This window comes from Protopterus annectens, chromosome 2.part0, assembly GCF_019279795.1.
Source record: "Protopterus annectens isolate FY-2018-M chromosome 2.part0, PAN1.0, whole genome shotgun sequence".
In the NCBI taxonomy this organism is placed as follows: domain Eukaryota; kingdom Metazoa; phylum Chordata; order Ceratodontiformes; family Protopteridae; genus Protopterus; species Protopterus annectens.
The window spans coordinates 1,348,374,482-1,348,391,760 of record NC_056728.1 but is presented as its reverse complement, the minus strand read 5'-3'; the positions used below and the strand labels follow the sequence as shown (position 1 = coordinate 1,348,391,760).

Below are 17,279 nucleotides of genomic sequence, written 5' to 3'. Positions count from 1 at the left end.
TGCAAGGACTGTCTCTATTGTCTAGTAAGTTTTGTATTTCTAGAGTTGCCTGTTCCCTTTGACTGGGTGGAACATGTGGGATTTTTTTTATGTTTGGGACGGGGAAAGAAAAGGGTATAGAGTAGCCTCTGAATATGATGCTTTGTACCAACTTGCCTTTTGTTATTTTTAGCCAAGGTTCTGGGTACAAAGATAAGCGACCCCCGACTGCTTCCAGAGATGGACAGATGGGCCTCCTTTCAGGAGTGCTGAAAGGGCTTACCATGGAATGATTTCCTGTCGCCTTGATTTTGCGGACCCCCTGGCGTCTTCCATTGGCAATTCTCCCTCTGCCCCAGGGGGAAGAATCACCACTTGTGTCCTGGAAAGCCCTATGGGATTTTCAAAACAACATTTTTCCCCCCTTCTGACCTTTTGGGTAAGGCCTGGTAGGTAGGGAGAAATGGACTCCAGTGGCAGAGAGAGTCTTTCCTTCTTGTTCACACCTGGGTAGTGTGTCTTTGAATTTGGGCCTGAACAAGGATGAGCCATTGAAAGGGGCATTAACAAAAGATTATTTAAAAGGTTCCGCAAAGTCACACAAGCACATCCAGGAATGTCTCCTGAACCCGCTGCCCTGCTCGCTCCATCTGCTGCAATAGAAATGAGCCTCATGGAGGAGTTGACTACTGAGGTTAAGGTGGAGAGCTGAGAGGAAACCTTATCTGACACCTCTGCAGCTACTGAACCTTGGAGGGTATCTCCTAGCTCTTTTAGGAGATCTCTCTGAAGCCTAGTAAAGTGAGTCAGACAGTTCACTGATCTGACTGCAAAAGTCGCTGAAGAGAAAATGCACTTTCCATATCTATCAATCATACGAGACTCTTTGTTCGGTGGATGGACAGATGAGGATGTCTCTGAAAGTTCCTTTTTGGTGGCTGCCGCCACCACCATAGCATCTACTGGGACATCTTTGGTAAGAAACTCCTTGTCTGAAGGTGCAATAATAAATTTGTTTGATCTCCAAGGAACAGGTAACACTGAATCTGGAGACTCCTTTGCCTTTCGACTAACTACTTCCATGAGCTCGTCGAAGGGGGAGACACCCAAGTGGCTGAAGGCTGAGACCCAAAAGCCTTCAGGTATACAGACTCATCCTCAGAAGGGCTGATGGGCTTCCAGCCACCTCTCTGCTTAAGTATTTCTAGGATGTCTGGGAAGGAGATATTCACAGAGGGTGACCATGGGGACACTTCCGACTCATCAAGGTTTGTATTAGAAGTGATGGACTCCTCTGGGGAGTCTAAATACTTCCTCTTATTCTGCAGAGGTTTCGGAAGAGAGAGGTTCACCCAATGAGGCATCCTGAGGCCTAGGGTCTCTGCATTTCTGTGGATGCAGTGGGGCCAAGACTGACACTGGTGCCTTTGGGGGAAGAATGTCCGGACCTGAGAGTGGACCTGTCTGTGGAGACAGCACTCTTCTCATTACCTCAAAAGCCCCCTGCCCCTGGTCCAAGGAAACTCCTTGCTCCGAAGAACCAGAGGGAATCCCGGAACCAGGGGGGTCAGCTCAGATGCTGAGGTAGGAGCAGAGCTCACCCGCATCAAGGCCTCAAGAGGCAAGGTCGGATCCGACAACTGTCCCGACTGGAAAGCATTGGCTCCTAGACTCCTCAATTTCAGATGGAGCCAAGGACATCAGAGCAGTAGTCGGGCTCGAAGATTCAGGGACAGGTCTTGACTCCGATGGTTCCACTATGATCAGTTCTAGACATTCTGGCTCCGAGGTCTGGGATCGACTTGGAGGAGGAATCGATGATGAAAGGGTAGGCTGAGTCAGTTCCGACGCCCTCTGGGTCGGATCTGACAAAAATCTGGCAGGTGTCAATGTCCTCAATAGCCTCCGCACCATGTGATCCACATCGTCATCTGAAAGGCTCCTGGAGGATTGACAGGAGGGAGCAGGGGATCTTGATGCCTGTAGTAATGGAGATCTTAAGGTTGGAGATACCAGTTCCAACTCTGGGGATCAGCTCCGTACCTGGAAACCCAATGGCTCTGAAACTAAAGGAGTCGGGGTGGAAGGTTTCCCGGGCCCAACCGTCTTCGTTTCTGAAGTTGACATTTTTTGCACTTTTTTTGTTGGCTCTGACTGAGAGTCCGAAGAAGATGATGATCTCTTTCCAACTTTGTCCGATTTGGAAGAGGGGGAATGGCCCAATTTTGAAGGACCCTGACCACCTTCAATAGCCTCTGAAAAAGAGGTCTTCCACAATCCTCTGAGTATTAATTTATTCTTCCTCCCCAAAAGCACCCCGAGACTAAAGGAGTGGCATATAGCACACGACTCCTGGAGGTGTACCTCTCCACGGCAGTACAAACACTGTATGCCCATCAGTGATGGTCATTATTTGGCTACATTTCCCACATTTTTTAAACCCAGAGGGTTTGCTATCTTCTGACTGTTTAGTAAACATGACAGGAAAAAGTCAACAACAACAAAATACCAGAATTCTTTTTTTTTTTTTTTAAAGAACCACAGAAAAAAATACCCTCTAACTTAAATGGGCAAGATGGCTCTCTAACTCAAATGATCTTGCCTGGTAATCTAGAGAGAGATAGAAGATAAGGTTTAGGTCAAACGGCTCTCTAACTTAAACGAGCCTAAAGCTAAGGAAAGGAAGCCTCTAACTAGAATGTGCTTAACTACAAGAAGGTAATAACGATAACTCCTCTCTCACAAATAGGTACAACAAAATAAGTTAAACGGGCTCTCTAACTTAAACAAGCCTAGAAGTTAAAGAAAAGGAAGCCCTCTAACTAAGATGGGCTTAGGAGTAAAATTTAAGCAGGGATAGGTTGAAAAAGGCCTTGAGGAAAAAATGACAGCCAACAGCACAAATAGCAGAAACATAAAAAAAAAAAAAACTCAACAAACAGTAGCTAAATACAAAGTAATTAAGACTAATTATCCTAAAGTAGAATAAAGAAATTATTTCATTTAGACAGAGGCAGCAGAAAGCACCTGATCTTGTTTAGTGGCAAACGAGATCTGGGGAGCTTTCCTAGAGCATGATGAGATAGGGTTACAACCACGAGTTAGTGGAAGACCTCGAGCTTTTGTATAAGGCCGAGTTGGAACCGAGGATTGGTTCTGAAGCCAACCAGTGAAGAATGAAGGTGAGATAGGACAACATCCCATCATATTATTTGATGGTTCTACATTTTAAATGATTCTGTTACTACTTCTATGCATTGGACTACAGCTATAATTCCAGAGTTTCACTTCAGTTTACTGTGATTTAATTGGAAAGCCTGATTTCCACAATAATCTTATCATTTTTGTTACTTCAGTTAACAAGTTAATATCCTCATCTCAGACATGGACTTACAGTTTGCAAACAAAGAAAACACCATTAAACATCACCTATAGCTCAAAGATATACTGTGCTTTGGAAATATTAATCTTTTACCATCAGTAGTTCTTCCACGCTCACTCATTTCAACTCTTTTAGCAAGCTGTGTAAGCAGCGGCTATGTACTCACTGTATCAGATGATCTTCAAGAAGGCCCTCAGCAGTGTACAACTGCTGGCATTTTTTTCTTCTTCTGATATCCCAAATTTAGCCCATCTGAAAGTCTGTAGAATTTGCAGATGGGACAACACATGCCTCCTGTCTGCGCACAATATGATACCTGAAGCCGCACTAGGAGGACACCCTCAGTAGTTTATTCCACATGTAGTGACATCCAATATAGCTAGGGCAGCAAAACTCCCATGCCTGCATAGAAGATGATGTCACACATCCTCAGACCATACACTGTCTAGTATAACCCCATGCAATGGGTAAGCACACTTGAAAAACATACAAATAAGAATATAAAACGATATACCTTACCTGCATGACTTACAGAAAGAAATCCATCCATTGACACTGGATGCAGAAGACATCCAAATATTGAAGATATCCAAATATATTGTGACAGCAAAAGGGTAATAGGCACTCACTACCAAAGGGTCTACTCAAAGATTGACTAATACAATGATAACATATCTGTTATGCCTATCCTCAAAGACCCTCAGCAGTTGGTAATTGTTGGAGAGAATCCAAAGCAATAGAAAACAAAGCTTAGTTGCTGACCTGAAAATGCTATTTTTGCTCAAAAGTATTATTATCTTCTTGACTTTGTTTAAACTTAGGCACAAATGTCTTCATACATTACATTTTCCCACTTCTGCTGCACTGCTACCCCTTGATTTGTTATATTGCAGCATACTAACAAGTCATCAAAACCACAATCCTTGAACATGAAAAAATCAATAGAGGTCTGAGTGTAAGACTAACACAATTTTCTGTGAAACTGTTGCAGTTGTAGAAAATATCACTTAACAAGCCAAGTGGTCAGCTATTAAGACTGCCATCTTTTTAGATGCCCAAAGTAGGGCATTCTTACTGAAACTTGATATTGTGCAAAATAAATCATGTCATCATCAAATAAAGTACAAGCAGGTTTCTGATACCTAAACAATAATAGAATCACACTGTAGGAAGAAATGCAACCCAAGGGTTGAATTAAACTGTTGGAAAGGGTTGACATTTCCTTTAAATACAACTATGGTATTTGCTAATTTTTCTTTTGGAAAAGTCACTGCAGCAAATTTATATATATATATATATATATATATATATATATATATATATGGGTAGATTTCCAAGAAGTGCTGCCATTCTGATGGAGCAGGACAAATACAGGATCTTATGAATCATTTATTTCAAAACCTGTTCTACTACTGGACTGTGCATTCTGGTTATTGCATTTTGTGAAATTATGCACAGTAGAGTATGTTTTAACTTATAAAGTATCTTGTGTAGAAACATTTTTGAAATATTCTGCTGAGGAAGCTGCTGCTTTAGTGGAATAAGCTCTCACTGTGGCTAGAAGAGCTTTATTGTATTTGTCATAGCAAACAAGAGTGTGCCAAGAATTTAGAAATAATTGTTTTACTCACTGGTAAGCTTTCTTTTCCTTTTCTGATAGACACAAATGACTGACCAGCTTTAATGAGATCAGTCCATGTACTGTACCTCAGCAATGCATGGGAGAAGTCTGTTTGCCTCTCTCAGGGTGTCAGCACACACATTCACAGACCTATTACATAGTGGAGCTGGGTAAAATGCCTGCAGTACTTTCCCAGTATGGTGGCAGGGTACTCATTATGGCTTATGTACTTTGCAAATGTGATGGATAGCCCAGTGCATGACAGACTCACTGCATGCCCAACTCCTGGGGTGTTGTAAATAGATCATGCACAGTGCTGACAAAGCCATAAGCAAAACACATATTCTTCTGCATGGATGACAGCCCTGTTCTCAGTCCACTTGACCCTTACCCTCTCAGGAACAAATAAGGCACGAATCTCTTATAAACAGGAAACTAATGGTTTAACAGGGTGTCTGGGAAGGAAAGCTATTTGGTCAGAAGAGGAATGTAGTGAAAAAACAAAATCCTGCTCTATCATCTGTAGCCCCCAGCACTGAAACAGCTGGACATGGAAGGAGAGGAATGAAGGGGCATGTCCCACTCACATCTCCTAAGGGGGTAGGTGAAGGAAGCAGGTGCATAAAGAATACCCAAGGAAGTGAATTTTTTCTTGTGGAAATTGGAGAGACCACTTCCTGGGGTCAAGGGAAGGGGATGAGGCTGCTTGCTGGAAATGTCTTTTGTGGAAGTGGGGGACGTCTAATGCAATTAGCCTATTTCAAATTTCCCTTTATGCTCCATGAGCTCAGAATTTGCAGGAAACATGGGACTAAAGCAAAACCCTTCAAACCATGTCTAATGGCTCCTCTCAGTCGACTCTCATTCCTATGAATGAATGGGCCTAATGGCTGGGAGGGTACTGATGATTGAAAGACAGTAGGGGTAGAGAGTCCTTAAAAATCTCTTCTAACTTTTGTGCTAAGTCAGCAATATGAGACTAGAATATAACACTCTGTCACATTGCTGAGTTAGCAGTGGCATGTGCAGAAGTAGTGGCCATGGTGGAAAGGAAATCTGGGTCATTAACACACAAAATCTGGGTTGTCTGTGCTAAGGAGAAGTTATCAAAATCACCCTAGGTTGTTGTCCTGTTTTATTTTAAAGAACAACCTTCAATCAATCAAGGGAAAAAAATGGGGAATGTTGTACACTGAGGTCTGATTCCAGTTAAAGAAGAAAATGCCTATCTACCAGACTCTTGTACAACATAAAGCTAAGGTCAGTAGCAAAGAGTACACTTCTGGTAAACCCCACATTTGTGTAACTTGATGAAAAACTATGGATCTAGTTTCCATTCATGAACAAAAGTCATCTTCCTGCCCAATACATTTGCCCATCAATTCTTTAAACCTGGAACTTGAGTTGCTAGAAACTGGAGACTGCATTGCAGAACCTATTCTCTATTTGAACTGTTTCTTTGTAAAGATGAAAATATTCCTTTTCCTCTTGTGTGTTTATTTACTACATCACTACAGTATTGTTTATAATGATTTGGAAGTGGTTTGGCTGAAATTTGCATTGGAAGATTGTCATGGCCTTGTAAACTGTGTTCATCTGTATCATTGTTGCTATGAAGCAATATGAAGAAATTTCTATTGCTAAATCCAGCTGCCTTAAGTCGATAAATTGTTGACGTGTGTTTTCCAAGCTTAATCTGAAAAGTCTAGAGGCACAGACTGAACTTTGCATGGTGGAGATAATGCCATTCCTGTGGTTAAATTGTGCATGTCCACCATGGAAATTCCCTATTTATGATTTGTAAGTTGGGAATCATCATATCAAAAAGATCTGTACATTGATTCCAATTGCTTTTGCAACCCTAAGGTGTCTTCAAAATAATAGTACTGTCTGAGGTAACCAGCAGAATGCAAAAAGACATGTATCTCAAATAGTCTTAGAAACTGTCTTACAGCTGTCATTTTGTAGATAAAACTGTAGCAGAATTTGCTGGTCTCTGTTCAGGAGTTCTGAGTTGGAAAAGACCAAGTTGTACTGATTCTATGACTGCCCCTAGAAAAGCTGCTGATGCTAAGTAAGTCAGAGAAGATTTCTTGTAATTTATTGTTATTCTGAGTGAATTGAGCAATGCACTAGTTTGATGGATTACTATGTCAACATTTTCTCTATTTTTGCCACTATCACACAGTCATCCAGCTAGGGAAAGACAGATATGTTTTGCTTCTAAAATTTGCAAATATTGGCACTGCATATTTGGTAGCTACTATGGAGGCTTTCCTAGTGGAATTCCAATATAAATAGGATGCATAACAAAAGAAAGAAAATGTGTTTATAAACAGGATGGGAGTTGCGTTACAGAGAAAAAAAAGCTTCATAAATCTGAACAAGCAGCTCAGGGGACCAGGGGACTAGTCAAGTTTATCAAAGCCAAAGCTGAGATAAAAAACATCCTCCCAAGCTAAGGATAACCATAAGGCTTTCCTCAGTTATGTCTGCAGTCTTAAAGGAAACACTCAACAATGTGTCATACTAATGGTAAGTGGAACCACCTATATAGAGGCAGGGGATATAGTAAATCTGATGGCTGATAAATTTAGCTCCAGTTGTACACCACCTATCATTCCAAGTCAACCCTCTATTATCATTTTTTCACCAACCATCACTAGGAAGCAGGTCCATATTGTGCCTCTAAGGACAAATACACGGTTTCAATGGGTCCTGATAATATCCCAGGATGCCTCCTGAACAGCATGAAACATGATCTGCCAGGCACAGTCGAATCTCTATTTTAACATTTAGCCTACAGACATATTTTGTGCCAAATAAATGGAGGACAACAATGGTTATTCATCTACACAAAGAGAGGGCTTTCCATGGATTCATCTGATATGGAAGGCCATGGAAAGAATCATCATGGATGTGATAAACAATGACATAGGAATCCTACGGACAATGGAACCTACTCAGTCTGGTTTTGTTAAAGGTGGGTCTTGCCTATCTAAACTGGTGGACTTCTTCAAGAAGGTCACTAAAGCTACGGATGAGGGCAAAACAGTGCACACTGCCTACCTTGACTTGGCCAAGGCATTCAACACAATACTTCACTCAGATGATACAGATACACTAACAAAATTTGGCATAAATCCATATGTCACCTGATGGATAGCCTGCCAACTCAGCAAAAGGACATAAGAAGTTAGGATAGGGGAATCCACCTCCACAAAGAGGCCAGTCACTAGCCAGAAAGTGGCCAGTCACTAACAAAGTCCCAGGAGGATTGCTGCTGAAGCCTCTCCTTTTTGGCATCTTTTGGAAATTACCACATTGATAATATACTCTTAAAAGTAGATCCAGTAGTCATGGATCTGTGAATGCACCAATAAGTGCCGACAACTGCCAAAGATAATCCACAGTTTATTGTCACAGAACACAAACACGAACTGAAACGACAAACAAAACAGCAAACAGACGAAAAATGTAGCATACAGAGTTAAGCGCTTTCAACCATAATAACTGGTCTTCATCAGAACTACTACTTTCAAGTTTAACTGCTACTTATATAAACTTTTTGGCACCAAAACTGCTCATTCCATTTTAAAGTCATACTGTCTTACATAGCCTTACATAGGTAAGCTTGGCTAGGCTTAAAGTGGCTCTTCAGCTGACAGCCAAGTAACCACCTCCTATGAACCTATACATGATACAGGTGAAAATTGGAAATGATGACTTAATGAGAAATGTGAAGTATTTTTATGGGATGGTCATGCTGGAATGTGAAGGTCTGCATTTCCATCTAGTGTAGCCACTTAAGTGACTTAACATATGAAAGGAGTAAAATTTTTACAGTCACCATCTTCAGTGTCTCTGCATTTATGAAACTGTTCACATGGGATAAATCTAGGACTGGTCTTTTAAGTATTTTGATTTTCAGGAAACAGAAATAATCTGGAGTAAAAAAAAAAAGGTTATCCCCTGACTGTGAGGAAATTTTTGAACATATTTTATTGTTTGAAGGGCTAGATGTACCAGATGAGATAGTGTGTGTAGGGCTAACACTCCCAGTGCTTCCTGAACAGATTCTATTGCATAAGCTTGCTGAATTGCCTGTAGCACCCATTTGTCTGTGGTTATCTACAGTCTGAAAGAAAGATTACTCTAGAACTTGCCTTGTTGGGGTACTTGGGAGAAACACTAAGTAAAGGATGTCAGCTGCCATTTTAAAGATTGCTGAATGAATCTACAATTTTATGATGTACCCAAGTTACAGCTGGATTACTTTCTTTTGAATTGCTTCTGCTGAAGAAAGTGCTGTGAAGTAGTGATCTCCTAGTTGACCAAACATAAATTCTTGAGACATATGAGCAAGCAGCAAATCTTACCTTATATCCTCATTATAAGACTGAGTTCTAGGCTAAGTCAGCCTTATCCAAACTGCTCATGACATGGTAGCTCGAAGCAGCATCTACAGCATTATAATCACACTTCACTGTATGACACCTATCTTGTCTACTTCTATTCTAGTGTGTAATACTGCCGTAAGGACTAGAAAAGCTCCAAGAAATTGAAGATGTACAATGTAACAAAGTTTAAATGAGGTCTGAAGAACTAAGTACAAAAATACTGAAATTCATTAAAATTGAAATTGAACATGCAAGAAATAGCACACAAAGATATAAAGAGCAGTACTTTCTAAGAAGTGACATTAGTGCATGTTACAAGAAATCAATGAAGCAATAAATTATCAGTACAAATGCAATACCACTAAACAGACAGTATCAAAATTTAGTAGATAGAGGAACATGATGCGCATCTATAATCATGTTGATATGGAAGGTAATATAAAAAAAAATGTAGTGCCTTGGATTCTCATTGGAGGAATGCAAAAAACTCACTTCAGTAAGATATGCTCAAACAAACAACTGTACTTTATATGGAGAAAAGCCCCTGCATACTCTCACTTAATATGCTCAGCTCTGAGGTATCACAACTTTAGGATATGTTATTACAGTTATAGAAGTGAGCCATATTCAATGGGATAACCTTGTAAAATTACAGATCCTGGAAAACTAATACATTTAGGTAAAAAGAACTCCATTTGCCTCTGAATTTTGTTAGCAGGTATGGATTCAGATGGAAAACTGGAAGGACATACAGGAATCCTCCCTACTACAGAAAGAAGAACCTATATGCTATCAGGTCCCTCTTGCTCTGCAGAGCCAAGCAGAGTTGAGGAAAGATTACATTCTTCCATATGTTAAAATCATCAGTCTCTGTAGTGCCCCTTTCAGAAAACAGCTTGACCACAAGGGATCTCCACTATCCTCATCTCTAGTGGAGAGTGGGTCTGAAGCCGATAGAGTCACCATATGCATTTTCCTCCAGGATGTGAAAGGTTGCAAAAGAAATGAATTGGCCAAAAGACCACTGCCAGACCTGCACCTCCTCTCTGCACAAGCCATACAGGCATGTGCCACCTTGTCTATTCATGCATCACACTACTGTTTAGCTGGCTAACTGAAACATGAGGGGCTCTGGTCTCCTCTCCCTCTGCAAAGCTTTGGATTCAAGAAATGTAGCCCTTAGCTTGAGCAGCTTCATGTAAGCTCTATTTCTTGGGAGCTCCATTTTGCCTGCACTAGGAGGGAACCTTGTTGTTTATGTCAATCCACTTCCGAAACCACAGTTGGGTACTAAAACAAGTTTGACTTCAGGAAAGAGAAACCCAGAATGACCTTGGTGGGCATACTCTACCAGAGAGTTCCGTGACAGACTGCCAGATACCAGCAGAAAGTCCACAGCAGTGTGATGGATTCTGCAGTTGCTATCACCATGCTAGGTATTAAAGCATCCTCATCTGTAAATGGAATGGTGATGACAGTGGCTGCCATGAGGACTAAGAAGCACAGAAGTGTCCATTACATCTATCCTATATATCCTTACCCTGGGCCCTCACTTTTGGTCAACAACCACCACCAACAGAGAGTAACCAAATCTGTTCCAGTGAAGGAAATCACCTGTGTTTAGACTACAGAAGACCTATCCAATTTTACAGTTAACTCCAGGGCCTGCATCACAGAATGATCCAAGGAAGGCCACTAGCAGAAAGTCCCTTGATGGGACCACCAGAAGTCAGGCATCCATGTAATGGAGAACAATACAACTAATTCTCCTGCAAGATCTCTGCTGCTATAGCAAGCACCCAGGTAAATACTCTAGGTAGGCTAAATTAATGTAACTCTAGTGTAGAACACATATGCTGTTCAACCAAAAGGCATTCATCATGCCCAGTGACATTATCCAAATGCAGAGCAGTAAGAGAATGGCCTCTAGAGAGCATCATCCAGAACACTACTAGATGTGCTTGGTGAAGTGCTGAAGTGTAAGATGGGATGAGCTACTACCCCTATGGACCAAAGAAAAAGATGGGAACAGAACCCTCTTTCTCACTTTGAAAGATGAAAGAGATCTACAGCCACTTTGTGGAATACAGTTTAAGATTATTGCATGACCTCTGTGGAGACTACATGGTCTTTCAGTGAAGCTCCTTATGGGGGATGTCCTAATAACTGTATATGTGGTCATCTGACAGAACATCTTGAATCCTTCAGTCCTTGGTTATGATTCTCCAAGCTGGGGCAAACTCAGAGAAAGGGCTTCACCTTGCAGTTCAGATGGGTAGTTAGAACCACTGCAGAGGTATTTGTGGAGTCTGTCTCCTTCAAAACTTCACAGCTGAAGTCAGGAAAAATAAAACACTCTTTGATAATTGGGAGTCCTCATCTTGTTAAGACAGGATGCCTAATTCTTAGGGAAGAGAGTATTCCTAGAAGAAAAGGCAGCCAGGACACCATAGAGATAATCTAAGGTAGTCAACACCTGCTTTCTCTTTTGGAGGTATTTAGCGAGTTTCTGGGGAACTTTGTGAAGACGACCTCACTCCAGAAGGAGACAACCAGAATGTGGTACCTTAACTCATCCTTAAAAAGAGGAGAACTTTGGCTACACTCCCTGGAGCAGACACATTTCTAAGACAACTGTCCTAGCCTAAGCATCAGCACGGTCAAAATTACAGTGGTCACGGTCAGCCCTGTTGGTGCAGATGGATAAAGCCCTGACTACGACCCACCAACTTATGTTTGATTAGCTTCATGGGCACTTGGTGAAGCTTGAGCAGGAAGAATTGGCATACATATCCTTGGGAGGGAGGATGTAGTTTGGAGGAGGGGAGGCAACACTTCTGGGTGGTCCCAGAGTGTGTGTTGGGCTCACTAGTGTTCCTCAGCAGGTGCATGGAAGAGTGCATGTGCATGAGGAGGTGTGGGCCCCCTCATGGTAACATGAATCTCACATTCCCTGCTAAAGGGGAGTAGATACAGATTTAAAAGAAAAATTGCTGTGATACTGGTGAGGCAGCCTAGATGATGAATCCTCTAGAGATGGGGAGATGGGGAAGACTCAGTAGTTAGCAGGCATGGGGGTATAGCAAATAAAATTACAGTGAAGAAGAATCCTTGAGCCCAAGCATCACCATTAAGTATGTACCAGGGAACTCAAAGGCTTGTTATGTGTGATATGGCCAGTCATACATTTGCTCTGAGTGCCCAAGTACAGGAAAAGGCATTATGTCATTCAAATTTTCTTCTGTCAGGGGGGGGTTGCTGGGTGTGCATTTCTCCTATTCCCACAGAGATCATTCATTTGCAGACATAAGCTCGATCCCTTACTACCCAAAGAAAGCCAGGTGACACAGAAGGAGAAAGACATGATCACAGAGCACAGGGAAATACTTTGAAGTATGATGATTTAGTAGATGCTTGCCCTGCAAATCTCTTTCCTTCTCCCAATTGTCTGACCTTATCCCAGGATCACGTAAGAGACACTCCTGCCAATTACACTGGAGACACCCTTTAAGCAGCAATCCTGTTTGTAGGCCTCAAAATCTTCACACATTCACGTATAGGTCCGAGAACTGAAGTGGTCACATTCTTGGCAACTTTCATGTCATGCGCCTCGAAAACAATACAACCAGTGCCATTGCAGGATGTGGCTTGTGATCTGATGACTGCAGGAAGTCTTTGAAGGTTTCAGCAGTTTAGGCATCTCATGCTAACTTGAATGATATACAGTAACCGAAAAAGAAATGAGAAAACAAGGGTTGAATGTACCCTCCTAGTCCAATATTTAACACCATGACATGCACTGGCAGAGGTGCTCATGCCCCAGACCATGGACATTTTCAAAACTGTGCCAAGCTGAAAAGCGGAAAACAGTTACTCATTCAATAGATACTCATCAAAGAGGATAATTAAAGTCAGACATAAGGTGCTGCTTGTATAATTCCATGTACTCCACACTACCAGAAACACTGCAGTGCAATGAAGACCATCTCTTCAATATAGTAGGGTGTTGTTGGTTATGTTTTTTAAAATTGTTTTACTCGTTTGTACCAGGTTCTTTACATGTGTATTACTTCATCCTTACCTTTAGTGCGTCAATTAACTGGACTTTCTTAGCCAGCAATAGCTGAGATTCTAGTTTAGGATGGATTAGTCTCAGTGTGTGATTTACTGATTCTTCATTGATATCTAAATACAGTGAAAAGGAAAGAAAGTCACTAGTATGGTAAACAACATTTTTGTGATATCAATTATTTTAATACTACTAAGTAAAAACACTTCTGCTTTAACCAATAAACTTACCATACGATATGTTCAGGCTGATTTTTCTTTTGGTGGCTTCTTTTGACAGCACATCCTTCAAAATGGATATTGTAGATATATTGTCAGATTTAAACATTCCTTCTCCTTTCCTAGTACAGAAGAAACATTGTGTAACATAATATGTCAGACTACAAACAAAAAAAGTCCACTTATGCTTTGATTCATTAATATTCCTTTGCAATATTTATTTTTGGTACAGCAGCTTAGCAAGACGTGGCAAACAGCATATGCTATACTGTGAGGATACAAACATTTCTTGATAGCTTGAGAACAACGTTTTGAGCTAGTTGGTACAGTACAAAACTAAGAAGCAATGGTAGTCTAAAAAAATAAGACAAGAATCCTGGCTCTGTGTGGTTTTGGGCTTGTGAATCTGCAGGAGAGGAAGCCCTGTCTATGTCTACATCAGAATCATCTGCTATGCCTTCATCAGGAATATTCTGAAAGACCTAATTTACAGGTACTGCATTTTGTGTATCAGGACTGATTAGGTGTAACAATGTTTTGGCTAAGGTAAGAATATCATGTTTTCTTACAGATACCATATCTTCAGGTGAGCAAAGTTTAACATTTTGTTTTTTCTTTGCAGGTATTTTGAGTGACAGACTTGTAGAAGGAATATCTTCTCCATCAAGAAGTCTCTTACCCCAGTAAAGATGGTTCTCCCATGTCTCGACTGTATACTGAACAGCCAAAGAGGACATAGTTGATACCCAGTTTGTCTTGGCTGGAAGGACTATACCAGAGAAAGCCAGAGATGCAAGTGAGTTTTCTGAGGAATGATTACTGGCCACTTAAGAGTCACCCGCCATTTGCTAAGGTGAAGAATAAGCCTGCAGAAATGGCAAGGGCTCTCTGGTAAGTTGTTTTTTTTTCTCTCTCTAGAAGCAACAGAACTTAAACCAGTGGGATAAGTATCCATTCTGTGGCTGAGGATGATGCTTCAGATGTGATCAAGAAAGCTGGAATGAGAAAATATGGTTTATCTTACAATCTTTAGTACTATCTTCAAACAAATTGATGAATAAGATAAATAATATTCTACTTAAATTTTTGGCATCCTAAATAACCAAGAGTTTCCTTTGATTGGTACTGAAAAGGTTGGGATAATGGTGGAATAAGATTCCCTGCTATTCAACTGTATGCTACTTCAGCATTTGTACAAGTTATAGCATTGTGGATAAATTCCTCATGATTAAAAATGGAAACAAACACATCAAGAAATATTATTACTAAATAATAAATATATCATAACCAGTCATAAACAAATTCCTAATATTTTAATTGGTTATTAAACGATTTTTGAGTAAATGGAATTACACCCTCTTCTCACATTCCCTATTTAAACATTATTTCCTCTTTCCCAAAGTTCACATATTCTAAGCACTGTATTAAACACTTAAAATTTTCTATGTTTCCAATTGCATATACAAATGACTGCTTAGAAACTCATAACTTCAACAAAATGCTTGTAGTGAAACAAAGTAACTTAATTTATTGGCATCAATTCTGAAATGGTACTGATATATATACTGTTGAAAATTTAAGGTCAAATACAATCAAGATTTTGAAAACTGGTTAATTTTACAAATATTTAGAGATTTTGTGAACACAGAGATAAATATTTAACCTAGATAAAAAAATCATTCCCCAAATTATTGGAATTTTTAATAAATATCTATAATAATACAATGAAAAATAAATCATATTTCTCACAAATTTATAAAATTCTTATGTTAGATTTCACATATTTAGACAATTCCTACTGGAATTATTCCTCAAAAATTAATAATGAAGACTTCTCTGAAGAATACAAGAAAATAATATTAAAATATTAAAGCCACATCTTCCTTATATTGGAAATTCTTACACAGAGCATTTGTTACTCCTAACAAAATTACAATTATGTATAAATCAAATAGAATTAAATGCTGGAGATGTGATTCTGAAATAATAGCTGTTTGGACACATATGGTATATGAATGTGAAGTCATCTCACCTTTTTGGAAATAAATTAACAACGTCATTCAAGCTCTATAGTCAGATAGATGTAATATTTCTAAATCTTTAGTTTTATTTAATGCTCCGATCCTTGAGATAATTCCAAATACCCAAGGGCCTCTTCACTGGTCTATTCTTGCTATAGCCAGAAAAGTAATTACTAAAAATTGGAAAAGTAAAGTTATCCCCTCTAGTGTTGAATTTTTTTACTATGGTCACAACTGTCTGCAGTAGTGAATTGCATACTATAAAGATGAGAACTTCTAATATTACACATTCATATACATCTTGGCTTAAACTTAAAAACTTGCTTGAAAATATTAATTGTTGTTGATATGTATAACTTTGATATACTGATCAGCTGTGTGGACCTATGTAAATAGTTATTGTTTGTTTTATTATTGATGTATCTATTGTTTTAAAAACAAATAAAAAAGCTACAATGAGAGTCAGAAGGTAAATTGTCAAATAGCTTGCACAAACAGAGCACACACAAATGTTGCATACATTTAACAGAAGAAATTTCAGGTGTGACCTATTCATAGTTTCATCAATTATGTTAACTGTTTTATTAAATTCATTTGTCTCTAGGGAAGAATATAAATATTTGTTGAGCTTTTTTTGCCTCCACTGCCTGCCAGCCATCAGACTATCACTAGGAATACAGGCCCATTTGTTACCCATACACTGGAGCAAGAGCCAACCAAGAGGGACCACTGGTAACTGTTTGAAATGTCAGAACCCACTTCAGTGAGTCCAATAATGCTGAGACTGAATAGCTGAAAATATGACTTACATACATTAAGTTCAAGATGGACATTTCTCAGAATAATCCCTTTTCTCTGAGGTATGTCAGTCTCAGAGTTGGTATATATGAGTTCAGGATATGTGGGAGCTTGTCCCCCACATCAGGGGTGTATGTGCAGGGGGCTTGCCCTCCTGCAAAAAAGAAGTTTGAAGGAGACGATCGACATTTGATATTTGTTCTTCTTCTACATTTTCCATTTTTGGAATGTTGGCACTTAGCTTTACGAGTGCCAACATTTAATACAGAGCTGGGGTCACCATTTAGGAAGCTGGCAAGGGTTGTTTTTTTTTGTGGTCCTAGCCCCATTGTGCACGCTTAGTAACACTCCCACGGTTGGCTTGCAATGGGCATTAATAAAGATGTGTTCTTTCATTGAGCGAGTGAAGTAACCCCTCAGGATAGCCCTGCTCCCCCTGAAACTTTCACTTCCATTAGGTCTCAAGTCTCAACTGAAAATTCAGCCAGAAGAAAGAGTGCCCCAGGCATGTCCCTCCAACCGAGGACAGACAATACAGCAAAGCTAGATTACAGCTCGACTTTTAAATCCAGCAGGTGTCTGACAAGCATACTGAATGGGGTTCACCTGGTCAAAGTCAGGACTTTATTCTTTGATATTAATGGAGTTGGCTTGAAGAACAAAAATGATGCAAAGATGTGCCTTTGTGAGCTCAAACAGTATATTATGGAGAGAGAAGATGAAAATTAAAAATACATGCTTTCTCGTCAGAAGTAGGTGGAAAAAGACTCTGTCTTTTTTAACTTGTAGGG

At 39.9% G+C, this 17,279-nt stretch overlaps 1 protein-coding gene across 1 annotated transcript in view; it reads right to left on the bottom strand.

Moving 5' to 3' along the window:
• Positions 1 to 17,279, bottom strand: part of BBS7 (Bardet-Biedl syndrome 7) — a 1,778,061-nt gene that overhangs the window by 141,945 nt on the left and 1,618,837 nt on the right. Inside the window, exons 16-17 of the mRNA XM_044061529.1 lie at positions 13,682 to 13,791; positions 13,464 to 13,567 (exon numbers count right to left, since the gene is read on the bottom strand). Of these exons, the coding sequence (XP_043917464.1) occupies positions 13,464 to 13,567; positions 13,682 to 13,791 (214 nt within the window). The remainder of the gene's footprint in view (positions 1 to 13,463; positions 13,568 to 13,681; positions 13,792 to 17,279) is intronic.